We start from the raw sequence: 23,085 nt of genomic DNA, 5'->3' as shown, positions 1-23,085 counted from the left end.
TGATCAAACCTCAATGTCCACGTAGATACCCTCTCCCTCGCTCGAGCTCAGCTCCTCGTCCCGTCGGCGATCATATCCATCGCTCGTGCCCGGGTCTGAGCCCTCAAGCCGTCCTTGACCCGCCCCGCGGATCTCGTCGTCCGTCGATGTGCCGGCGGACAGTTCTTTACACATGCGCTGTCTCTCGAGCTGCGCGCGAAGCCTCTGGTTCTCGGCATCTCGCTCCTCCAGCCGCCGCCGCGCCCCGCTGCGGTCCAGCAAGCGAGCCTCCCGCTCAGCCTTCAATCGCTTCTCCAGCTCATGCAACCGTTGGATCCACTTCTCGTTGCTGGGGTCCGCCGACATGTGCCGAGACCGAGAGGCTTGCACCATGGCCCCCGGCCCATCGGCGAGAGTCATTGTTGAGGTGGTTGAGGAAACATGCGAGGGCTGGGGGATGCCGGTGGTTGCGCTCCGCGTCAGGCCGCGCGGCGGAGTGGGTTTCTCGATCGCCGAATGGTGGCGGATCAAGGATGCTGGCTCCGCCTCTGCACCCGGGTCCAGGCTGAGAGTGCGTGTGGGCGAACGCGGGGAGTTGGATGCGATGCCTGCGGCGACGGCGGCGGCGGCGGCAGAGGTTGGTGGCGGCCCCCGACTGCGGGAATGAGACTGCAGCAGGTTCAGCTCCGCCTTCAACAGCCGGTTCTCTCCCCGGAGCTTCGCCATCTCCGGCGACATCCCGGACTGGTTGCGGCTGTGCTGCTGCGCGCGCATGCTCATCATCGACTCCTCGAGGCGGTCGAGCTTCTTGACCCGCAGGCTGAAGGTGTGCTCCAGCATCTGGTACTGCTTGGTCAGGTCCCGCTCGACGCCCTTGATGCGGGACTTGAACCCCGAGATCACGCTCTCGACCGTCTTTACGGCGAGCAGGAGGTTGCGGCTGAACCCGGGCCAGAAGAGGATGTTGCCGATGACCTCCTGGCTGGGCAGGTTGCCGTTGATCAGGCTGTTCGAATGCGCCCAGTCCGGCCCGCACATGGCCGACAGCCGTTTCCAGATGTTCAGGAGCATCACGTTCCGCTCGCTCAGCTGGTCCCGGAACTGCTGCTCGAGCGTGGTGAAGCGTTTGCGGTCCTGGTTCCGCGCGCTCTCCAGCTCCGAGATACGCGAGTTGTTCTGCGTGATGGTGCGAGATGCCTGGTGGTGGGACTTCAGCGCCTGCTCGAACGACTGCTTGTCAGCCCGGCGCGCATGGCGCTCGCGCTCGAGCAGCTCGGCCAGCTTGCGCGACTCCAGCCCGTGGCTTTCCAGCAGCGCATCGCGGTTGCGCAGAATCGACTCCTTGTCGTCGAGCTTGGACCGAGTGCTCTCGAGCTCCAACGCCGTCGACTCCAGTTCCTTCTGCAGTTTCATGATGTTGGAGATCAGACTGGACCGGCTGCCCGTGAGATCGCCCAGCGTCTCCCGCAGGTTGTTCTCAAGGTCCATTAGGCGTTCCTTCCAGGTGGCGGCTTCGATCTCTTGCGCCGACAGATTCTTCTTGAGCTTGCGGGCTTCCTCCTTGGCGGTCGATGCCTCGCGGTTCAGTTCGTTGACGATCCGCTGCACCTCTTGCTTCTCTTTGCTGCCGACGACCTCGCGCTGGTGCCGTTCCTCGGCCAACCGTTCTTCGAGATCGCGCGCCTTGTCCCTTTCGCTCTGCAGGCTCATCCGGTAGGTCTTGAGTTCCGACTCCAGATCTCCAATCTTGATCTTGTCGCCGTCTTGCTCCTCGCGCAGGAACGCGATCTCGTTCTGGCTCGACTCGATCTGGACGGTCAACCGCTGAACCTTGGTGTTGGCTTCGTAGAGGCCCTTCTCCAGCGACTCCATCTCCCGGTTGCAGTCCTCCAGTTCCTGTTGGACGGCCTTGTACCGCTGGAGGTTGTTTTGCGCATCTTCTTCGAGCCGGATAATGCCCTCGCTGGCGGACCGCATTTCCGCTTGTAATGCCCGGAGATTTTCGTCCTGCACTCGCAATTCCTCACCCAGCCGCTGGCACTCCTCCACCTTCTGATCGAGCTCGTCTCCGAGGGCATCCAGCTCCTCCTGAGCCTCCGCCCGGAGGTCCTGGAAAGCTTCGTCGCGCTCATCGGCCATCTGCAAGGCCTGGTCGCGTTCCTGTTGGAGGTTCTGCATCTCCTCTTCCGCCTGGTCGACATCGGCCTGATACGCCTTGTCCAGCGCTTCGTAGTCCCGGACGGTGTCATCCATCTGCTCCCGGATTGCTTGGTTCTCCAGCTTGAGGGCCGAAACCTGGTCACGCAACTGGCCCACCCGCGTCTCCAGGTCCTCCCGCTCTGCATCGTCGCTCGGGGAGTGGCCTGTCCCATCGCTGGCGCGCGACGAGGGTCGGCCATGCGCTCGGGACGCCGAGCGATCGAAGATGCTATCGCCCGCAACCGATCGATTTCCATCCCGGCGTTGGCCCAGCTTGAGCTCCTCGATTTCCTGGTACAGCCGCTCCTTTTCCCGGTTTCGGGACGTGAGCATTGAGGTCTGCGCGCTCACTTCCTTCCTCAGCTCGGCATTTTCTTGCTTGAGCAGCTCCAGCTCCATCACCAGGGTGGAGCTAGACGAGCTGACGGTATGGGGATCGCGGGGAAACTCCCTCTCCGAGGCGACCGAGTAGGAGGCCATGGAGCCGATCCGGTCGCGCTGGCCGACTCGGGCGGCGACGACCGGGAAGCTCATCTCGCTCTTCAGGCGCAGGGCTTCCTCGCGCAGGCGCTTGTTTTCCTCCTCGGCCTGCTCCCGAGCCGCAGTCTCGGCCTCCAGCATGTCCTTCCACATATCCTACAAGCACGATCAATCAGTATCTGGACTGCGCGGGACTGAGTGACATCGGTTCCATCACTTACCCTCTCCTCCCGGGCCCCCACATCGGATCCCATCGGTCGTCCGTCGCTGAGGGATTTCACCATCTCGGCCAGCCGGCGCTTCTCACTCTCGCGGGCGATACTTTCCGATCGGAGGCGCTCAATTTCCAATTCGTACGTCTCCACTCGCTCACGCAAGAAGAGGATCTCCTCGTCCTGTGCCGGGTCGCGGTCCTCCTCGTCAGACCCTTCGGGATCATGGTTCAGCATGGATTCCTTGTCGGACTGCTGGTCTTTGAGCTGTTTCTCGAGATCGCGAATCTTGCGCTTCAGACTTTGACTATCCTTCTGCAGCTTCAGCTTGTCGGATTTCAGCTCCACGTTCTCGGAGATCATCTCCTTGATGCCCTCTTCGGAGCGTCGATTCAAGGCTTCGTTGAGAAAGTGGATCCGCATCTTGAGATCAAAGTTCTCCTTGGAGAGACGGTCGATGGTGCTGCTCTGTTCCTTCAGCGTCATGGTACGGCCGCTCTTGGCAAAGGCCGGCGTGGCGCTCGTACGCTTGTCCGGCGATAATCCACGGCCGCCATAATCCTCCCGGAACTGCTTCATGAAGGTGCTGGGCACCTGGACGTCCTTGACACGTTCCGCGATGGCCGTATCCGTCGGAAAGCTGTGATCTTGGGGTTTCGCCCTTGGCGTCATCGGCCCGGAAACGTCGTCGGGAATGGATTGCTGTTGGGGGAGTTGCTCGGGCTGTTGCTGGGGTTGCTGCCACTGGTATGATGACCCAGGACGTGACTGCGATGGACCCTCTTCTTCATCCAAGGTCTGTAGGCCTCCTTCTGTAGCCACGCTAGGATTCTTCCGCTCGAATATGTTCTCATCACTGTATCCCGAGATGCCCGATGCCATGCTCCCCAAGCTGACCGATCGAGCCAAAGTGTTACGTTGACCGGCATGGGCCGTACTAGGATTGCCTGGCGCGGCCCCCCCTGACTGAAGGGCATAATCGGCGCCCAGCGTCGCATCGCTATTTGTAACTTCCGTCCCAGCGCTCGTCACCGAGGAATACGACAGACGATGGGCTGATTGGCGACTAGTCAAATATTTTGGTCGATTACTCCTTCGACTGCTCGTGCGGGAGGCGCCCTCTATATCATTCGCGCCGTTGTCCTGGAACAGCCTTGGAGCTCCAGGCGACAGACTGCGTGACATGCTGCGAACTTTATGATGGGTCGACTGCAGTGAGAAGTCTGCATCCGGAATTGGGGATCGATCGAAAGACTCGCTTAAGGTAATTTGGCTTGTGTGGTGAGCATGCTGGGATGACCTAGATTGGTTCCGGGAAATCGATCTCGCTGCGGCAGCCGCCGAGGGGGATGATGGCATAGCTTCAAGTAGCGTAGTATGATCGCCGGGTCGCTCTAGAGAAGCAGCGGGGGTCGCGTCCAAATCCACCGCTGCGTCCTGTCTGGGTCCCTGGGTAGGCGTCTGAGGGATGGGAACACCATCCCCAGCCGCCGTAATATCATGACTAGAATCATCGGGCGCCACAAAAGATATCTGAGTATGTTCTATCCTTGCAGGGATTGGAGCCGTATCTCCAGGTAACCCCAGCAAGTAGGTATCATCCGCACCAAGGGTCCGATTCGCCGCTGCGGCTTCGATCGTCGAGGGTTCTGGCAGAAAGCTGGATTCCATGTCCATCAACCTCCGTCGCATTTCCTTTTCTCTTATAAACGTCTGATCGTCGACCCGTTCCTGGTAGTCATAGTCGCCGGACAAAAGCAGGCTGCTATCGTCGTTGTCGGGTAAGGGGGCAGAGACAAGGTCGAGTCATCGCCGGGCGGCTCTTCAACTGCCGACGTATCGACTGCGGAATCATACGGTTGGGCATGAGCAGGTTCCCTGTGGATGTGGTGGTTAATACCGCCGCCTCGACCGGAAGTTTCCATCATGCTTGGGGATCCTCCCCGCGCGTCCACCTCCACCATCAAAGAAACTGGATGGCGAAACACGTCTGCCAGGGTCGGAAGTCCTTCGTCTGGGGGGGTATTGGGGGTCGTGGAGTAGGTCGAGGAGCTACGCACCGGTTGCGCGTGGTCGGCGGCGTTGGGGGAGTCAGGCGAAGGCGAGGAGGATGCTGGTTGAAGCGATGCGGTCGACATGGTGACGGGGGGGTCAGGGTCGGGTATTTGTTTTCTCCACATCCTAACCCCTAGGGGCCTAGGAAGAACGGCGCTGAAACGCGGCGCCGTCTAGACTCGGGCTCTTGTGCTACCCACTTCGGCGCGACAGCCTTAGGAGTTAGCGCCAATGCCAGGCCCGCCAGCTCTCCTCCGACTCGCCCGGAAGCGTGGCCCGTTGGTGGACTCTTGCGTGTTTGTTTGTGGGTACTGGGTAGGTAAAAGACGGAGGGTTGGAGAGTGAAGTATCGAGGGGGAAAGAAAAGAGAGGCCCGGATCGAAGAGCTGCCGGTCATTGTTTATTTCGCCCTTCCCCAATCACCAGCACGTGCCAGGTCCGGCCCCAACAAGCCCATCACTAACAACAGTATTACTCGATTTACTCCGATGCATCCATCAACTGGCGTCAATTGTCTACGTCCAAGAATCTTCATGGCACCCATCACGTTAACCTCGTCATTCCGGATTGGAGCCAAAAAAAAAAAAAAAAAAAAATACAGCAAAGATCGGAGGGGAAATGGAGAGCAAGGCAGAAGATAGCACAGGCCACATATAAAAAAAAGAAAAGAAAGAAAGAAAGAAAGAAAGAAAAAAGAAAGAGAATCCAAGGTCCTCATGGCGCACGCTCATGGTCTGATATCAGCTTTACAATGATAGGAGAGAAGAAGTGAAGGATCATCGGTACAAAAGGATCGAAAGCTGGGGCGGACATTGAAACGGGGCTGGGGGTATACAAGCAAAAGCGTGAGCTTCCTAGCGCTCCTAGCATTTACGCCGAGAGCCAGCTCGATCGAATGGATTCGGCGCCGAATCCACTGGCGTTGGGCCAACAATTACGATGCCGGGGCGCTCTCTTCCCGGTTGGCATAGATCCGGTTCTTCTGGTCCAAAGCCGCGGAGAGAGAGTCAATATAGGTCCGGAACTTCACGATTTCCCGCAACAGATACGAGGACTTGCGCTCCCAGTTGGCCAGAGCCTTGGCGGCATTGGGGTGGCGGGGAGAAAATGCGAGGATCATGGCGGGTCGGAGTTCGTTATGTCGCTGCAGCTCCTCTTCGACGTTTTTGACATACGTCTGCAAGGCTTTCAGCTGTTCGGCCTCCGCAAGGGCAGAGGCCATCATGCTCTGTTGCGGAGGGGCCCAATCGCTGATGTGCACTCGGTCCGCTGGGAGTCGGGGCCGTACCCCCTGCTGATCAATGGAGCTTCGGATCGAGCTCTGGATGCTCGGACGCGCTCCAGACGAGGACGGCGGAGTTCGGCTGCTCTCGGCGCTGATCAGGGCGCTGTTGATGACGGCATCGCTCCATCCATACTCCATGTTACTGATGCCCCCAATCAACGGCTCCTTGGACAGTCTTGCGCTCCAGTAGTTGGCACTGGAGACGAACTCACGGACAATCTCCGGCGTGCCCGCTTGGAAGAGATGCACAGCGCCGGTGGGTAGGCTCAGGGCCCAGACATGGGGGCGAGATTTGGAGTAACCCGGGGGTGGAAGTGCGCTGGCGATTGTTTGACGCAAAAGAAATTTCCAGATCTCTTCGGCATTCTCTGTCCAGTTTCCTCCTCCCACCACGACACCGCCGGGATGACGTTGCTTGGCCTTCTGCCGGACCGACTTCATGGGTGCGTTGAAGGAGAATAGGCGCATCCAGCCTTGTTGTATGACGGCAAAGCATTCGTTCCAATTGCGGTCTTTGGCCCTCTTATCGACCGAGTCCAAGTGATGTTTGTGTTTCAGACTTCCCTCCTTGGCCCAGGGAGCGCCCGCAAGTTGTAGAGTTTCATCCTCTAAAAGAGGTGTGGTCCGCTCTGCGTCCTCAAAACTAGCAATCGAGTGGGCAGAATCTTCGCGAATAATGGCCTGGCTCAATGCATTGGCGAACCCGATGGACTGCTGGTAATCCCCGCGCGGGTAATCCGAGCCGAAAGAATCTACCGACGCTGAGGTCAGCTTCCCTGAAGAGTATTTGCTCCACGTACTGGATGCGGATGGGCTCCAGAGCGATGACTGGTCATCCAAGCTAGTTCGGCTGGAGCCCATAGTAGAAGGAGGGTACAGCCTCGCTCGCGAACGAGGCTTCGAAGACCACCGTGCCGTGCCGTAGCGGGAATCTGCAGAGCGGCCGCGTGGATAGATGTCGGAGCCACTTTTGCTCACTGTACTGGGGCTTCTGCGCAGCCCACCCGGGTGAGGACCAAGCAGATTGTTCGAGGAGTTGCGCGTCCCGTCTTTATCCACTGGGGCCCCATGCAGCGGAAGCTTCTGCTTCTGAATCGATGTGTAAAAATCTCGGAGGACCATCTCGACTTGCTGTTCCCAAGCCCTCATGGTGCCCGTGAAGGGGGCGCTGACGAGTGGGCCGGTGTCGCTGTCAGGGTCGCTCACCATTTTGGCCGAGAGATCCGTGCGGGAGAGTCGGTTGACCAACTTCGCAGGGACATTGTTCGGCTTATCCGCACTTGAGAGGTCTTCGGCGGGAGCAGACTGAAGATTAGAGCCAGAAGGGGAGTCTGGAGCTTTCGACTTGCTGGCCCCTCGGGCTTCAACCCCATCGGGTGCTGCCTCCGCCGCCACGCGATGGATGGTTGGCATGGTGTTTCGGACGAATTGGGTCTTGGTCATCTTCTGCTCGATATCCGCCAGATGTAGGTCGGTGTTAAGCAAAAGGAGCGAGTAACAGATGGTGTGCACGACATCTGGAGAATGTTAGCGAAGCTATCCAGCAGCGAGGCAGGGCCGGAGGGCCATATTGCACATACCAGATGCTTTGAAGCTATGACGCGGATTGCACTCGCACCACCGGGTGGAAAAGGCATCCAAGACTCGGTCTACTTGCTGGGTCTCACCTTTCAACACCAATCGGTTGCAAAGTCGTCGAAGCGCCGCCAGAATATGTAGATTGGACCAGTCAAATAGCTCCATGTAAGCTTTGCGAACCAGGGCCCGGTCCGGATCGCCGAGCCAAGCCGCGGCAGGCTCGCTCCCGACGACTTGATCCTGGCTATCAAAGAGCATCTGCGCCTGTTCTTTGTCAGAACGGGTTGGCTCCCCCGCCGGGACCTCGTCGGGCTTCGTTTCTGTTGCATCGGCGGGCTTGGGCTCGGTCGAGACCATTGCTGCACTCTCAGAGGCCGTATAGTAGTTCGACATTTCCGATATGGAGGCCCGTGGGGAACCACTAAGCCCGGCTGCCGGAGCAGAAAACCGGCTAACACTATCGAGACCCTCTCTGTACATGTCGGAGCCATACAAGTCCTTGCCTTCGTCGGGCTCCTTCAAGCTGGAAAGAAGAACGTCTTCGGAACTGTGGGTGGGCGTCATACTCATCTGAGAGAAACTCTCGATTACGGGCGACAGCGAAGAAACAACGGTCTCCTGTGGTTTCAAACCGCCTTGGGAACCAGAGGCTTGGTCAATGTCCACCGAGTCCCTGTCACTGCTGCGCGAATGAACCCCATCTCTAGATGCCCTCGGGCCTTGTGCGCGGTCGACCAAAGGGGCCGAAACGACCGAATCCTGGCCACTGGGCGGGGACTGGGTACCGGGCTCCTCATCTCCGCTGCTGGTCCCTAAGAAGGTAGCATCGGGAGGGTTGACGGACGAAACCAGCGGATATAGACTGTATTTGGCTTTGGACTGTCCGGGGGTGGTCAGGAGGCTTCCTCGCTGGTTCTGTGTCGACGGCGCTCCTGGATTCTTGGGCTCCGCATCCTCTGGCGCCGCCCGCAACGGCGAGAGCTTGTTGGCCTGGGTGGACATGGATACCCCGGAATCGGCGATATAAGGGTTCATTACTTTCTTCAAACTACTGGCCGGGCTAGGTTCGGGCTTCATTAACTCCGTCGCCCGCTGGCCGGCAAGCTCTTGAGGAAGCACGATCGGAGGCGGGGCACTTTCAGCAACGGACTTCTTCCGCCGGCGGAAGAAGGACGACTTTTTGGTCACCACCTGATGACTTCCATCACGAGCCGTATTGCCACCCCCCGCACTATGCTTCAGTGGCTGTCTCCAGCTCTTAGAATATGTGCCCAGCCCATTGGAATCCTTGGTGTCATTCTCCTGGGCAAATGGGTAGTCGGATTGATGGTAATCGGACGGGCCGAAAGTGGGAGCTTTGGGGCCGAACACGCGCCGGAAGAATCCCGGTCGTTCCTTGGCTGGCATCGGCTCGGGCGGCGGAGGAAAAATCGGTTTGTTAAATGATATAGTCGGACTGGGCGCAGGCGGGTCGAGCGAGGCCGGTATTGCTGGCGGAGGCTCTAGGCCCGAATCCGCAAGGTTCGCTAGATCGAGATCGCGATTTTTGACGATACCAGTGCCAATGTTGTCCGGGCGAGACTTCCGGGTAGGATTTGCCCGCGGGGACTTGATACTGTTTCGTCGCGAGGCTACAGGCGTCGGGGACTGCTGCGGGTTGAGAGGCCCGGCATACTCCGCTTGCGATGACGCATGGTATTTGCTTGGTCCGCCGGGAATACTTGGCGTAGGAGCCGCGTCGAATTCACTGAACGACCAAGAATCGTAATCGACGATGGGCTCGGGAAAGGGAATGAACGGCTGCCGAGTACCGAAGTCAAAGCTCGCCGAGCGCCTCTCGCCGGTTGAATCCGCTCGACGATGTAACAGAGGGGGGCCAAAGTCCAGGTGAGAGGAGGCACTCCCTTTACTCCCATTTCTGGCATTGCGAGCCCCTGCTGCCACATTAGAGCCCGGTCGAAAGTCAAAGAGCTGGCCGCGCGAACCAGTCCCTTCACGACTGCGCGTGCTCCCAAATCTTCTTAGACTGGAATGGTAGTTCGAGCTGCTGTTGCTCCTGCGACCCCTCGGGGGTTGAGGCGCATGCCGCGCCGCGCCGTCCTCAAACGTGCCCTCCACTTCCGATGACAGAGACGAGGAAAAGGTGTGCCCGCGATAGCGTCGCTGGATCATCGAGTCGGGCGAACCGTGGCCGTACAAATCCGTTTCGAAGACTGAATTGAATAGCCGGTAGTCATCCAACACTGAACCAGATGCGAACTGGTCTAGGGAGAGGAGCATATTATCAACAATTGATGTGCGGGCTGCATGTTGCGGAGACAGAGAGAGATCGTGAGGGTCTCGCTCGTCACAGGACTCATTGCCCCCGTTTGCGTTATCCGCTGGGTTAAAGTCATCCAAGAACGTCTCACGGACGGAGGGCCGCGGATGCGTCCCTCTCCTTGTAGGCTTACCATTGCCGGCTTCAGAAGGAGGTGTTCGAGGTGGTGAACTGTCGACGTGCTGCTGAGGCATTCTGAGGCAGCCCGGTCGTATGGCACGACTCATTGATGGTAGTCGAAATCCTCCGGCATTCGTGGTATTGAACAAGATAGGAGCGGGAAGGGCTTAAGTATAATCGTCGCTAAGTTCCTGTGGTTCGTTGCCATGGACGATTGAGCAGGCAAGCACTTCAGGCAACTGTCCACTCTCACTGATAGCCTGGATTGAGAATCCGAAGTTTTCCCCAGGGTCGCGTGGTCAAAATCGAATTGAAGGGTCGAATTGCAATCTCGTGGACTAGGGTCGACCGTCGTCAGGGCGCAGTCAAGGGTGGTTTGTGTCACTTGTCGGTCATTGCGTGAGGGGGGAGGGGACAAGTTATTTCGTAGTGTAAGGGGGATCGCCGTTGGTCCAATGCCGGAGTGGATAGAGAGGAAACCAACGTCCTGAAGGGAAGATGTTCTGGAGCTTTTCGGGGTCAGACAGGTTAGTACCAGCTCGAAAAGGTATCTAGGTAGATAACAGACAACGTTGAAAGAAAAATGGAGCGAGCCAAGGACGACAACAGGAAAAGGAACGGGGAACCGACGGGCTCAGATGACGATCGTGGGGGGAGTTCGTCGCCACGGTGGGAACTGGAACGATCGAGGAAGGGTTTACTTTAACGATCGAATTCCTGAGTAAGGCCCGGACTGGCAGGTGAAGGGCGCACAGGAACGGCAGATCAGCCGACGGCGAGAAGGAGAAGGAGGCAAAGGAGGCAGAGGAGGAGGAGAAGGAGGAAGAAATGGAGGAGGAGCATGGACGACGTTAAAGACTTTACCTACTCCGTACTCCGTAGTAGTAGTTTGTTTAGGGGATGTTACGATGTACTGTCACAGGCAGCGGACTTGTCACGGACGAACGACTAGTTGCGTAGCGTTCACTAGTCGCGGGTCTAGAGTCCCTCTAGCGCCCATGGCTTCAGGGGCAAGCCTTCAACCTGCATATCGAGTACCTAGACATTCATCTATCTATCTAGGTAGTAGGTACACAGTACGGAGTGATCCTCGCTCCAGCTCGCGCGGCGACTCTCTGGCACATCCATGTCGTGTGCATCAACCGACCCTGCGTCCTTTGTTTACTTTGGTACACCCTACCTACTAGCGAGCAAATGATAAAACCAAGACAAGTCCGGTGGAGCCTGCCAATTGAAAGGGGCCCTCAGTGGAAACGGGCCGCCACTAGAGAAAATAATACTGATAATAATGATAATATAATAATCATCTAGTAGGTACTAGATATGTAGTAGTACTATACCGATCTATCATCTCGTCCGATTCCGAAACTGGTCCTGGCTGTGACCCATCGCACAGCTCCATTGAAGAGCTCCATCACTCTGATGGAGGTGCAGGATTCGTGACTGAGGATTCCTTCTGGTCGGGATCGCATCGACCACGATGCACCCCCTCGTTGCTGCCGGAGATTTACCTACCTATGCTGACGCCATCCCTGTGCAGGTCGGGTCCCTCAGGGCCTGCCCCGGAAGCTCCTCTACGGATGTCAGTCAAACTTCCGTCACCCGAAGCCTAAGGGATCCCCGGCTCTGTCATTTCCATTTCCAACATTCGATACAGAGAGAGAGACCGAGATATTATGAAAGGAGTCCCTTTCAGTTGCCGTCGTTGCAGCTTGTCCATATCAGGCAAACATCGCGACCACCGAAATGTGATACACCGGCGTTGAGGAGACGATCATCTACAGGGATGTTATCAATGGGTTTCCACTTTCCAGACTTCTCCAGCTATCCAGTAGGTCTCCACTAGATAGATCCCATAATTCCCATTGTCCGATGCCCCGTGCCTACTAGAGTACGGAGTACATGATGAAGACATATCAACTAGTACTTGAGCGTAAGAAAAGAGTTTCTCTCCGTCCTCGGAAAATCAAAATTAGCATTTGAGATGCACGTTAATAATATATACTCCGTATATAGATGGAAAAAAAAGAAAGTGGAAGAAAAAAAGAAAGAGAAGCCAAGACGGAAAACCGGGTTGTAAGATGATCCGGGGGCCAGGCGATGACATAATAATACCCCCAACGGTCGTTGGCTCGACAGGGTGGACTGTTACAGACCCCTGCTAGCCAGGTTACTAGCGGAGCGGGCTTGTTAGGCAGAAAAGTGACGACAAGGCAGGACTCGGACAATCAGCAACTCTTATCGAGTAGAATCCCGGTCTGAGTAACGTCCGGAGCAGCGCTGTGTCACGTGACCATCTACCATCAGATCTACCATCGAGGGTATACGGAAGGTATACTGGAATCCAGGAACATGATTAGATCGATCCTCGATCTACCCTGAATAGTATATGATATGGTATATGAAGGATAGAATATAAGGACACTCTTTCATGTACTTAGTTAGTTCTGTTCTTCGTGCTCAATATAACTGTCTTTAAGTAACCATATGTTTTGATAAAGCTTAGTGATAATACTCGTCCGTACTTACTTACAGATAGCTGCACGGCACTATCTAGCCTTACTTCTCTTCTCTTATTCAGGACCAGTCACCTTTAGATAATCATCAGTCTGACTTACCTCGATTCAGTTCGAAGATACGTATTGAAACAGGAGCTAAGCTAACAGGAACAGGAAGAAGTGATCCTAGGATTTGATATATTAAGTACCAGTCAGTATGAGTATTATTTAGTGATAATTATTCATTATATTGATTATATTAAACTCATCGCGTGCCCTATAGCAGCAGGGCCTGATAATACAAGAACTAATAAGTATGGTTAATTAGTTATAAGAAAGCATCATTGTCTTAAAATAATAAAACCAGTTACTTAAAGATCGCTTGGTAGTCAAATCTGTTAAGATCTAATTACTAGAATTATTTAACAGTAATTAAGCAAAGCTCAGGACTTTCTTAATCCAGTTAGACTTATATCTTAGCATGAATAAAGAAAAGCTCAGAAATAAGATTAATAAGATTCTTTTTATATCTATCTACCTGATTAAAACAATATTTAATTAGTTTAAACCATATATTCACAAGTATTAAGAAAAGTTAGTAAAAAATCAGAATAATAATATAAAGTAAATTTTTACTAGTTATACTAGATTCAAGCAGTATCTTAAACAGATATTTAAAGATATTAATACAGTATGAAATACTGAGTAAAAGTTATAATAACTTAGACAGACTAGATTAATATTTAAATATACTTTAGAATTTTTATAAATTATTAATTACTTAGATTAGAATAATGATATCTACATTACATGATTTGAAGAAGAACTCAAGATAAAGATCTAAGAGAAACTCATCTAACAAGAACAATTGAACACATTATTAAAGATGATTAAAGCAGTAGTCAAGATTAATAATAAGTTATATAAATATAATATAAAATAATAAGAAGATTGATAAACTAGCAGATCTATATTTTAATAAAATAGCTAATCAGATTATCAAGCTAATAACAGAAGGTTAGTATAATCTAGAAGCTTGGGATACAAAGATTTCTACAGACTAAAACTAATGGAGCTGGATGCAGCACAGCATCAGACTCAACAGAGTAGAATATCTAAGAAGAAACTTGAATAGTATAAATAAGACTGCTTGTATTTTAACTATAGTAAAACAGATTATTAATTAAAGAACTGCAGTTAGAAACAGTCTCAGAAGTAGTTAAGAGCTATAAACCAAGATTAAGACAGAGAAGTCTATGATATTACTACTATTCAGTACAAAGTTTAGATAGAATCTATAATATAGATACTAGATAATAAAAAGTTATATATTATTTAATATGGTTAATTATTAGAGAATAAGATATATTATAATTAGTTAAGATAATAGATTATCACAGATAAGCCAACAGCACCACTAAGTTAATAAGAAGATTAATGATTATCTGTATTATTAGCTTGGACTATGAAAATTAATAATAGTAGTAAGCTAGTTCTGAGAAATAACTATCCCAGTATAGTTTAGAATAAATTTGATTTATTAAATAAAGAGTATAGTACTTAGTTTAAAGGTCTTAGACCCAGTAAGAAGAGACTTAGTAAGATATTTAATATCCTGAAAAAATCTCTATCAGAAATTAGTAAATCCTGTCCAACGTAGTGAGACAAGGATAAAAAGAATTAAAAAAATAATTAAAATAATGTTACTTATTAATTAAACCATATTTTAAAAAAGATCTCAGAAAATCTAACATGATTTTATCTAAAGTTTAAGAAGATTATGCAGCATTACTCATATTAAGATTTAAAATATTAAGAATTATAGAATAAGACTTAAAAATAATATTTATAAAGATACTCTTATTATCTAAAAATTTATCTAATATATAGATAAGATAATACAGACTATTATTACTAATTATTAAAGATTAGCTAGAAGATATATATTACAGAAACAGAACCTTGGTATAATAAATCATATTTATACATTTATTTTAAAGAAAGTAAGAATTATTTAAAACATAATAAACTTTCTTGGCTTGTATACTACATAAATACATGCTTAATATATCATAATTAGAAGTATATTATTAATTACTGATCTAAGATATTAAAAGTAGTTAAAATTAAGATAAGTTACTATCTATATTTAATCTTTAATTGCGCATGTAAAGAATATCAGAGACATTCTTATTATAGATTAATATATTAGCTAGCATGTTTTAATAATTAGTGATTATTAAGTTGAGGCCATATCTAAAGATCCAGGCAGTTATATTAGATTAATTAACTTAAGTATTAGTAGACTCTGGAGCAACTAGAAACTTTATAAACCTATGATTTATATAATAGCTTAAAATATTTAAATAATAAAAAACAGAATCTGAACTGATTATAGAACTAAATAAAAAGAATTTAGAAATTCTTGTGTTAACAGTTAAGTCAGAAACTATATTTATAATTATAAAGAATCACTATAAATATACAAACTTTGATATAATATCTTTAAAATAATATAATATTATATTAAGAATTTTATAACTTAAAAATCATAATCTACAGATTGATTAGAAGACTGAAAGTCTCTAATTTATGAATTATGATTATCTAAGACAATACTAGCAAGGACTAGATTTAGGATCTGGATCTATACAGCCTGCTATTCAGTAAGAAGCTAAAACAAGGATTAAGTAATCTATAAAGAGATTGAGAATACTATAAAAGCTTAACACGCCAGATATTGAAAATAATTTAGAGAAAAATAATATCTTAAGTATAGTTATATAAGTAATAGCAGTAATTAAATTATTATAGTAAGATTGGCTCATGGAATTATCAGAATAGGTACTAATAATAATAAAAGAGTACTAAGAGTATAGTATTGACAGTTTTAATATAGAGATTAAGATGTTAAAACAAGGACTAGAAGATTTATAGAAACTTCTAGTTATAGTTAAGAATAATATATAAATCTTACTATAGTATAAGAGATTTAAGGACTTGTTTAAACAGCTAGAATAGCCTGAATTATCTTAGTATGGAAAGTATGACTATATTATTTCTATAAAGAAAGAAAAGTCACTAATATATAGAAAGATTTATTTAATATTTAAGAAAGAATTGCAGGTATTACAAGAATATATTGATGATTAATTAATAAAAGATAATATCAGGTCTTCAAAGTCACCAGTAGAATATGGAGTCCTATTTATACTAAAAAAGAATAATAGTTTACAGTTATGCGTGGATTATCAATCACTGAATATTATTATGATTAAGGATTGATATCTGTTATTTTTGATTTTGGAAATTTAAGACAAGATATAAGGAATAAAGTAGTTTACTAAGCTTGATATTATAGATATATATTACTGTATATGTATTATAGAAGATGAAAAATAGAAGACTGTATTCAGAATAAAGTATGGATACTTTAAGTACTTGATTATACTATTCAGGCTTACTAATATACTAGCGTCATTTCAGTGATATATTAACAAGGTGTCAAACCCTAGGATCGCTTCTCCCTGTTCTTGTTAGCTTAGCTCCCGTTCCAATACGTACCTTCGAACTGAATCGAGGTAAGTCAGACTGATGACTATCTAAGATGACTGGTCCTGAACAAGAGAAGAGAAGTAAGGCCAGATAGTACCATGCAGCTATCTGTAAGTAAGTGCAGATGAGTGTTGTTGCTAAGCTTTATCAAAATATGTGGTTACTTAAAGACAGTTATATTGAGCATAAAGAACAGAACTAACTAAGTATATGAAGAAGCGTCCTTATATCCTATCCTTTATTATGGTATTGCCATGATATGTTATACCATTAGTATATTATTTTATATTACTACCATGTTCTATTATAGTGCTGATATATTATATTATATTGGTGATATATTTATTATGATTACATGCTGTGTAACTGTTCCGGTCATTAGTTACTCAGATCAGGATTTTACTTAATAAGAGTCCTTGCTTTTCCAGATGTGGCCTTCTGCCTGATATGTCCGCCTTATTAATTTGTTCAGCTAGCAGGGGTCTGTAACACCACTCCCCCTTCTTTAAGGTTTCTTATCCTTAAGAAACATAAATCTGCAGTGCCTCTTTCTTGAGATAAGTATCCGGTGTTGTTTTTCCCAAAATTCGGTTGGGTTGTTAATCATGTTGTCCAGTTCTTCTGTTTATAAGAAGAGCCTCTGCTGGTGGATTAAGGATGAAGACTTTCTTGCGGTTTTTTCTTGCAAGTGCTGCATTTATCTTTATAAAGTATATATTAAATCTGAAAATTCTGATTACTGTAGTAAGTATGTTAAAATAAACAGTATTTATTATAAAATATCTGATTTTTTCTTCTCTGATACTAAGTGGAAGTGTTTAATCAAGGCTTAAAACTCTATTAAAGAAGAGGAGGAAGTCATTCTGGCAAAACTTCTTTAATTATGAAAGTAAAAATAGTTGTTTTAAAGATAAGCTGGTGATTTTATAACTTGTAATATAAAGAAAATTGAGAAGCTGGAAGAGCTTGAGAAGTAAGAGTAAAAAGAATATAAGGTGTAAGAGAAACTGCGTGATTAATAAGCTGTAATATCTGAGGCTGAGACTAGTACTGTTATAGATAGTATTGAGCTAGCTGCTGTATCTAAGCTTGATCTTAGTTTATCTTAACTAGTTAGCTTTTCTTTTTTTTAGGCGAATTTTGACTTACCTGTTAGTAGTACTGCTTCACAAGCTGGTGATAGCTTGTTAAATTCTTGATAGGTTTTTATATGTTTTCTAAGGTATTATATTTTTCTTATTTTATTAAATATTATGATTTACTATTAATCTTTCTATGATCTAAGATCTTTTTAACTTTATATTCTTATTCTGTATTGTCATCAATCTCTACATTCTTTATGATTCTAGTGTTCTTTAGTATAAGTTTCAGTAATAAGGTATAAAATACTGAATGAATTTTGCTTATTAATTTTAGTAATCTTAACTTGTAATTAACTAATCTCTTCTTGTCTTTGATAATAAATAGTCTTAACTTGTAATGATCAAGCTTCTGACTTAGTTATTTTATCTTGATATTTCTGTAAAGTAGGAACACTTTCTCCTCTCTTTATAGATCAGATTTCTTTTTATATCTGTGATTATAATATATCTTGTTATACAAGTTCATAAACTCAATATTTTAAGATAATTAGATATATATGTTTCCTGTGAACGCGATAATATCCTCAGCTATATTAATAACTGATTATTTCTGTAATAGTATTTCCAAAAATCTTAGATAATACCTGTAATTAGTATAGAACAGTAAGACTCTAATAATTAAGTAACTAGTATTATTGTATAAGAACTGTGCTATTGGTAACAAGTTTGTCTAATCATCTTATTAATAGTTTATATAGTGTCTCAGGTATTGCTTAATTATCTGATTAATCCTTTCTATTTGCTTATTTATTTGTGGATGATAAGCTATTATCATTTATTCTTTAATTTTTATAAGATCTGTGAGTAATCTCTAGAACTTTAAGATAAATAACTTATCTCTGTCTAATATAATATACTTTAATATCCCGTGGTTAATAATAATATTTTTAAGAAACAGTTCTACTATCTGTATTACTGTTATTATTGTCTTACTTAATATAAGATGGATATATTTAGTAAGATGATTAGTGATGACTGTAATAATATTAAATCTCTCTAATTCAGGTAATAGACTAATAAAGTCAATTATTATTTATTCTTATAATTATTATGGCGCCTCCTGTACTTATATCTGTCTATAGAGCTAATATCTTACAGACTTGTTTTTAATATAAGTCTTATATTATTTAATATAATCATGTATTTTTTATCTGAGGTTTGGAATGTAATAATTTCTTATAATTAATTCTGTAGTCTTTTCAATTTCTAAGTAATCTTTAAGTAATTTATCATAATGTCTAGCCATAATCTTTATTCTTATGGCGGTTAATATAAATATTAGTCCGTGAAAGTATACTAGTCTATCTTTATTAATAATAATCTTGTCTGGTAAGTTCTTGTTTATTTTTTAAAGTGTTTTATCATCCCTGGTGGCTTTAGTTAATTATCTGGTTAAGTTACTGCCTATTTCTAACAAAACTGTTAAGTTAGCTTTATTATAGCTGATTAACCTATCTGTATTCTGTTTTGAGATAGCTGGTTTAATAGCTTTCTTATTTAATTTATAGTCTGGTCTACGGCTCAGCATATCTACATGTCTATTTTTTACTTCTTTGCAATATATAATTCTGAAATCATATTATAACAGAATCTCAGCCTATCTTGCCTGTTTTCTGGTCAATTCTTTAATTATTATAAAATAAGTTAAGTTCTTATAATCTGTCTTTACAATGATGGTGTGTTTTATTTTTTTAAGATAGATCCTCTACTGTCTAAATGCTATTACTATAATTAGCAATTCCTTATTATAGATATTATAGTTGAGTTCTGCTTGAACCAACTTTCTTAAGTAAAATATAATCAGTCTTAACTTTCTATCTGCTCCGGGTTATGTTATATGTATACTAACAATATAATCTGATATATTGATTTTAATGGTTATTTCTTTTTCTAGATCATGCTATATAAGTACTAATAATGTGGTGAGTTGCTGCTTGATATCTTTAAACATGCTTTACTATTATTCTTTCTACTTATACTTCTTTAATTTCTTTATAAGCTTGAAGAGTAATATTATATAGATAGCATATCTGTCTATAAATTATTGATAGTAATTAACTAATCTAATAAACTGCTGTAGTTCTTTCAGACTTTTAGATTAAGGCTAGTCTTGTATAGCTTATACTTTAGCTTATTTAGTATAGACTCTCTCTATAAATATCCAGTGTTCTAGGAACTTGTTACAGACCCCTGCTAGCCAGGTTACCAGCAGAAGCGGACTCGTCAGGCAGAAAGGTAACGACCAGGAAGGACTCGGGCAGCCAGCAACTCTTATTGAGTAAGATCCCGGTTGGAGTAACACCCGAGGCAACACTGTGTCACGTGATCATCTACCATCAGATCTACCGTTGAGAGTATATGATATGGTATACAGAATCCAGGAACGTGATTAGATTAATCCTTGATCTACCCTGAATGGTATATAAAATGGTATATAAAAAATAGGATATAAGGATACTCTTTTATGTACTTAGCTAGTTCTATTCTTCATGCTCAATCTAATTATCTTTAAGTAATCATATGTTTAGTAAAGTTTAGTAATAATACTTGTCCGCACTTACTTACGGATAGCTGCACAGCATTATCTGGCCTTACTTCTCTTCTTCTGTTTAGATCAAGTCATCTTTAGATAGTCAATAACCTGACTATCTTTGATTCAGTTCACAAGGTATGTATCGGAACGGGAGCTAAGCTAATAAGAACAGGAAGAAGCAATCCTAGGATTTGATATATTGAGCACCAGTCAGTACAAGTGTTACCCAGTGATAACTAGTCATTATATTAACTATATTGAACACATCGCGTGCGCCTCAGCAGCAGGGCCTGATAACTAAGAAACTGATAGACATGGTTAGTTAGCTACAAGAAAGTATCACTGCCTTAGAACAAAAGAACCAGTTACTCAAAGGTTGCTTATTAGTCAAATCTGTTAAGATCTGACTACCTGAGCTATTTGACAGCAAACGAGCAAAGCTCAGAGCTTTCTTGACCCAGTTGGACTTGTATCTTAACATAAATAAGGAAAAACTCAAGAATAAAGAGAATAAGATCTTTTTTATATTTACTTATCTTACCAGAGCAGTATTTAATTAATTTAAATTATACATCCGCAAGTGATAAGAGAAGTCAGTAAATAATCAGGATAATAATATAAAATAACTTTTTACTAGTTATACCAAATTTAAACAGTATCTTGAATAGATATTTAGAGATATTAATATAGCACGGAATACTGAGCGAAAGTTATAATGATTTAAGCAGACAGGATCAGTATTTATATATACTTTAGAGTTTCAGTAAGTTATTAATTACCTGGACTGGGATGATAACACCTATATTTCATGATTTAAAGAAGGACTCAAGATAGAGATCCAAGAAAAGATCATTTAGTAAGAACAACTGGACATCTTGGTCAAGATGATTAAAACAGCAGTTAAGATTGATAATAAATTATATGATTTTAACATAAAATAATAAGAAGGTCAGTAAACCAGCGGGTCTATATCTTAATATAATAATCAGCCAGGTTACTAAGTTAATAACAGAAGGTCGGCATAACCTAGAAGCTTGGGATATGAAGATTCTTATAGGCTGAAACCCATGGAGCTAGATGTAGCACAGTATCAGACTCAACTGTCAAACCCTAGGATCGCTTCTCCCTGTTCCTATTAGCTTAGCTCCCGTTCCAATATGTACCTTGTGAACTGAATCAAAGGTAGTCAGGTTGTTGACTATCTAAAGGTGACTTGATCTGAACAGAAGAAGAGAAGTAAGGCCAGATAGTGCCGCGCAGCTATCCGTAAGTAAGTGCGGACAAGTATTGTCGCTAAGCTCTACCAAAACATAGATTACTTAAAGATAATTGGATTGAGCACGAAGAACAGAACTAACTAAGTATATAAAAGAGTATCCTTATATCCTATTCTTTATATACCATTTCGTATACCATTCAGGGTAGATTGAGGGTTAATTTAATCATGTTTCTGGATTCTGTATACCATATCATATATCCTTGATGGTAGATCTGATAATAGATAGTCACGTGACACAGTGTTACCTCGGGTGTTATCCTAACCAGGATTTTACTTAATAAGAGTTACTGGCTGTCTGAGTCCTTCCTGGTTGTTACCTTTCTGCCTAACGAGTCCGCTTCTGCTAGTAACCTGGCTAGCAGGGGTCTGTAACATCACTCCTCCTTCTTCAAGGTTTCTTATTCTCAAGAAATATAAAGATGCGTGTTTCTCCTGTGTCAGTTAAGTTTTCTTAATTTTCTTTTTTCTTATGATGATCCATCATGTCTCGTTATTACGCTAATTGTGATTAGGTAAAGGAATACATCTGTCAGTCTAATAAGATTCGTGATAATAGTTTCATTACTAATAGTTTCTGTGAATACTGTTTTCTAAGAGACATTTCTTATATTATGGATTTGAAAAGCCGAAATTGTGCTGCCTGCACTTGTCGTGGCTGAAAATGTGAAAAACAGTTTCACAGTGATAGGGAGTGGAATGATTTAAAACACAATCAATCAGATATACAAAACAAACTCGCTGAGGCCCTTGCTGAACAGGCCTGTATTACTGCTAAAGTGGCTTGCTTGTTCAAACAACAACAGTTCCTAAAAGATCATGGTGAGCGGATGTTGGATCACAACTCAACTATGTTGGAGCGGCTGGATAAGGAGGATCCCCCAAGCACTGAGGATCTCCGAAAGCTAGAGTATCTGGCTGACAAGCATGATACCGCTCAACTTGCCGCTGCATCAGACACTCCTAGTCTGACTTAATTAGTTAGTTCCCCTTCTTTCTGGGCGAACTTTGACCTGTCTATCAGTGATACTACTTCATAAGCTGGTGGCAGCCCATCAAATTCTCAATAGATTTCCACATGTTTTCTGAGATATCATATTCTACTTATTTTACTAGATACTGTAATCTGCTGCTAATCTTCTTATAATCCAGGATCTTTTTAACTTTATATTCTTTCTCTGTATCATCATCAATCTCTATATTTTCTGTGATTCTAGCATTCTTTAGTGCAGGTTCCAACAATAAGATATGAAACACTAAATAAATTTTACTTATTAATTTTAGCAATCTTAACTTATAGTTAACTGGTCTCTTCTTATCTTTAATAACAAATAGTCCTAGCTTGTGATGGTCAAGCTTCTGATTTAGTCATTTTATCTTAATATTTCTGCGGAGTAAGAATATCTTCTCTCCTCTTTTAAGATCAGGTTTCCTTTCATATTTATGATTATAATATATCTTACTATATAAGTTCATAAACTCAATATCTCAAAACAACTGTAAATACATGTTTTCTATAAATATAATAATATCTTCCATTATATTAGTAACTTGCTATCTCCCCAAAGATATTTCTAGAAATCTTGGATGATATCCGTAATTAGTATAAAACAGTAATACTCTAATAATTGAGTAACTGATATTATTATATAAGAACTGTGCTATTAGTAATAAGTTTACTTAATTATTCTACTGGTAGTTTATATAATACTTCAGATATTATTTAATTATCTAGTTAACTCTTTCTGTTTGCCTGTTCGTCTGTGAGTGGTAAGCCATTATTATTTATTCTTTTATTCTTATAAGATCTGTAAGTAATCTCCAGAACTTTAAGATAAATAATTTATCTTAAT

General features: G+C 44.5%; 2 protein-coding genes across 2 annotated transcripts; both read right to left on the bottom strand.

Moving 5' to 3' along the window:
- Positions 1-3: 3 nt before the first annotated feature.
- Positions 4-5,008, bottom strand: BO94DRAFT_626262 (putative anucleate primary sterigmata (ApsB); the record flags this gene model as incomplete). Its single annotated transcript, XM_025617346.1, has 3 exons — positions 4-2,814; positions 2,880-4,635; positions 4,707-5,008. The coding sequence occupies 3 exons, from the start codon at positions 5,006-5,008 to the stop codon at positions 4-6; spliced, it is 4,869 nt and encodes a 1,622-aa protein (XP_025464917.1).
- A 492-nt stretch (positions 5,009-5,500) lies between these two features.
- On the bottom strand, positions 5,501-10,736 carry BO94DRAFT_537357 (Sec7 domain protein). The gene is made up of 2 exons (XM_025612249.1): positions 7,791-10,736; positions 5,501-7,727 (listed from the first exon to the last, which is right to left on the bottom strand). The coding sequence occupies exons 1-2, from the start codon at positions 10,300-10,302 to the stop codon at positions 5,860-5,862; spliced, it is 4,380 nt and encodes a 1,459-aa protein (XP_025464916.1). The 5' UTR covers positions 10,303-10,736; the 3' UTR covers positions 5,501-5,859.
- Between the last annotated feature and the right edge of the window lie 12,349 nt (positions 10,737-23,085).

Source organism: Aspergillus sclerotioniger, assembly GCF_003184525.1.
Source record: "Aspergillus sclerotioniger CBS 115572 chromosome Unknown BO94scaffold_23, whole genome shotgun sequence".
Lineage (NCBI taxonomy): Eukaryota > Fungi > Ascomycota > Eurotiomycetes > Eurotiales > Aspergillaceae > Aspergillus > Aspergillus sclerotioniger.
This window is presented reverse-complemented; position numbering and strand designations above follow the sequence as displayed.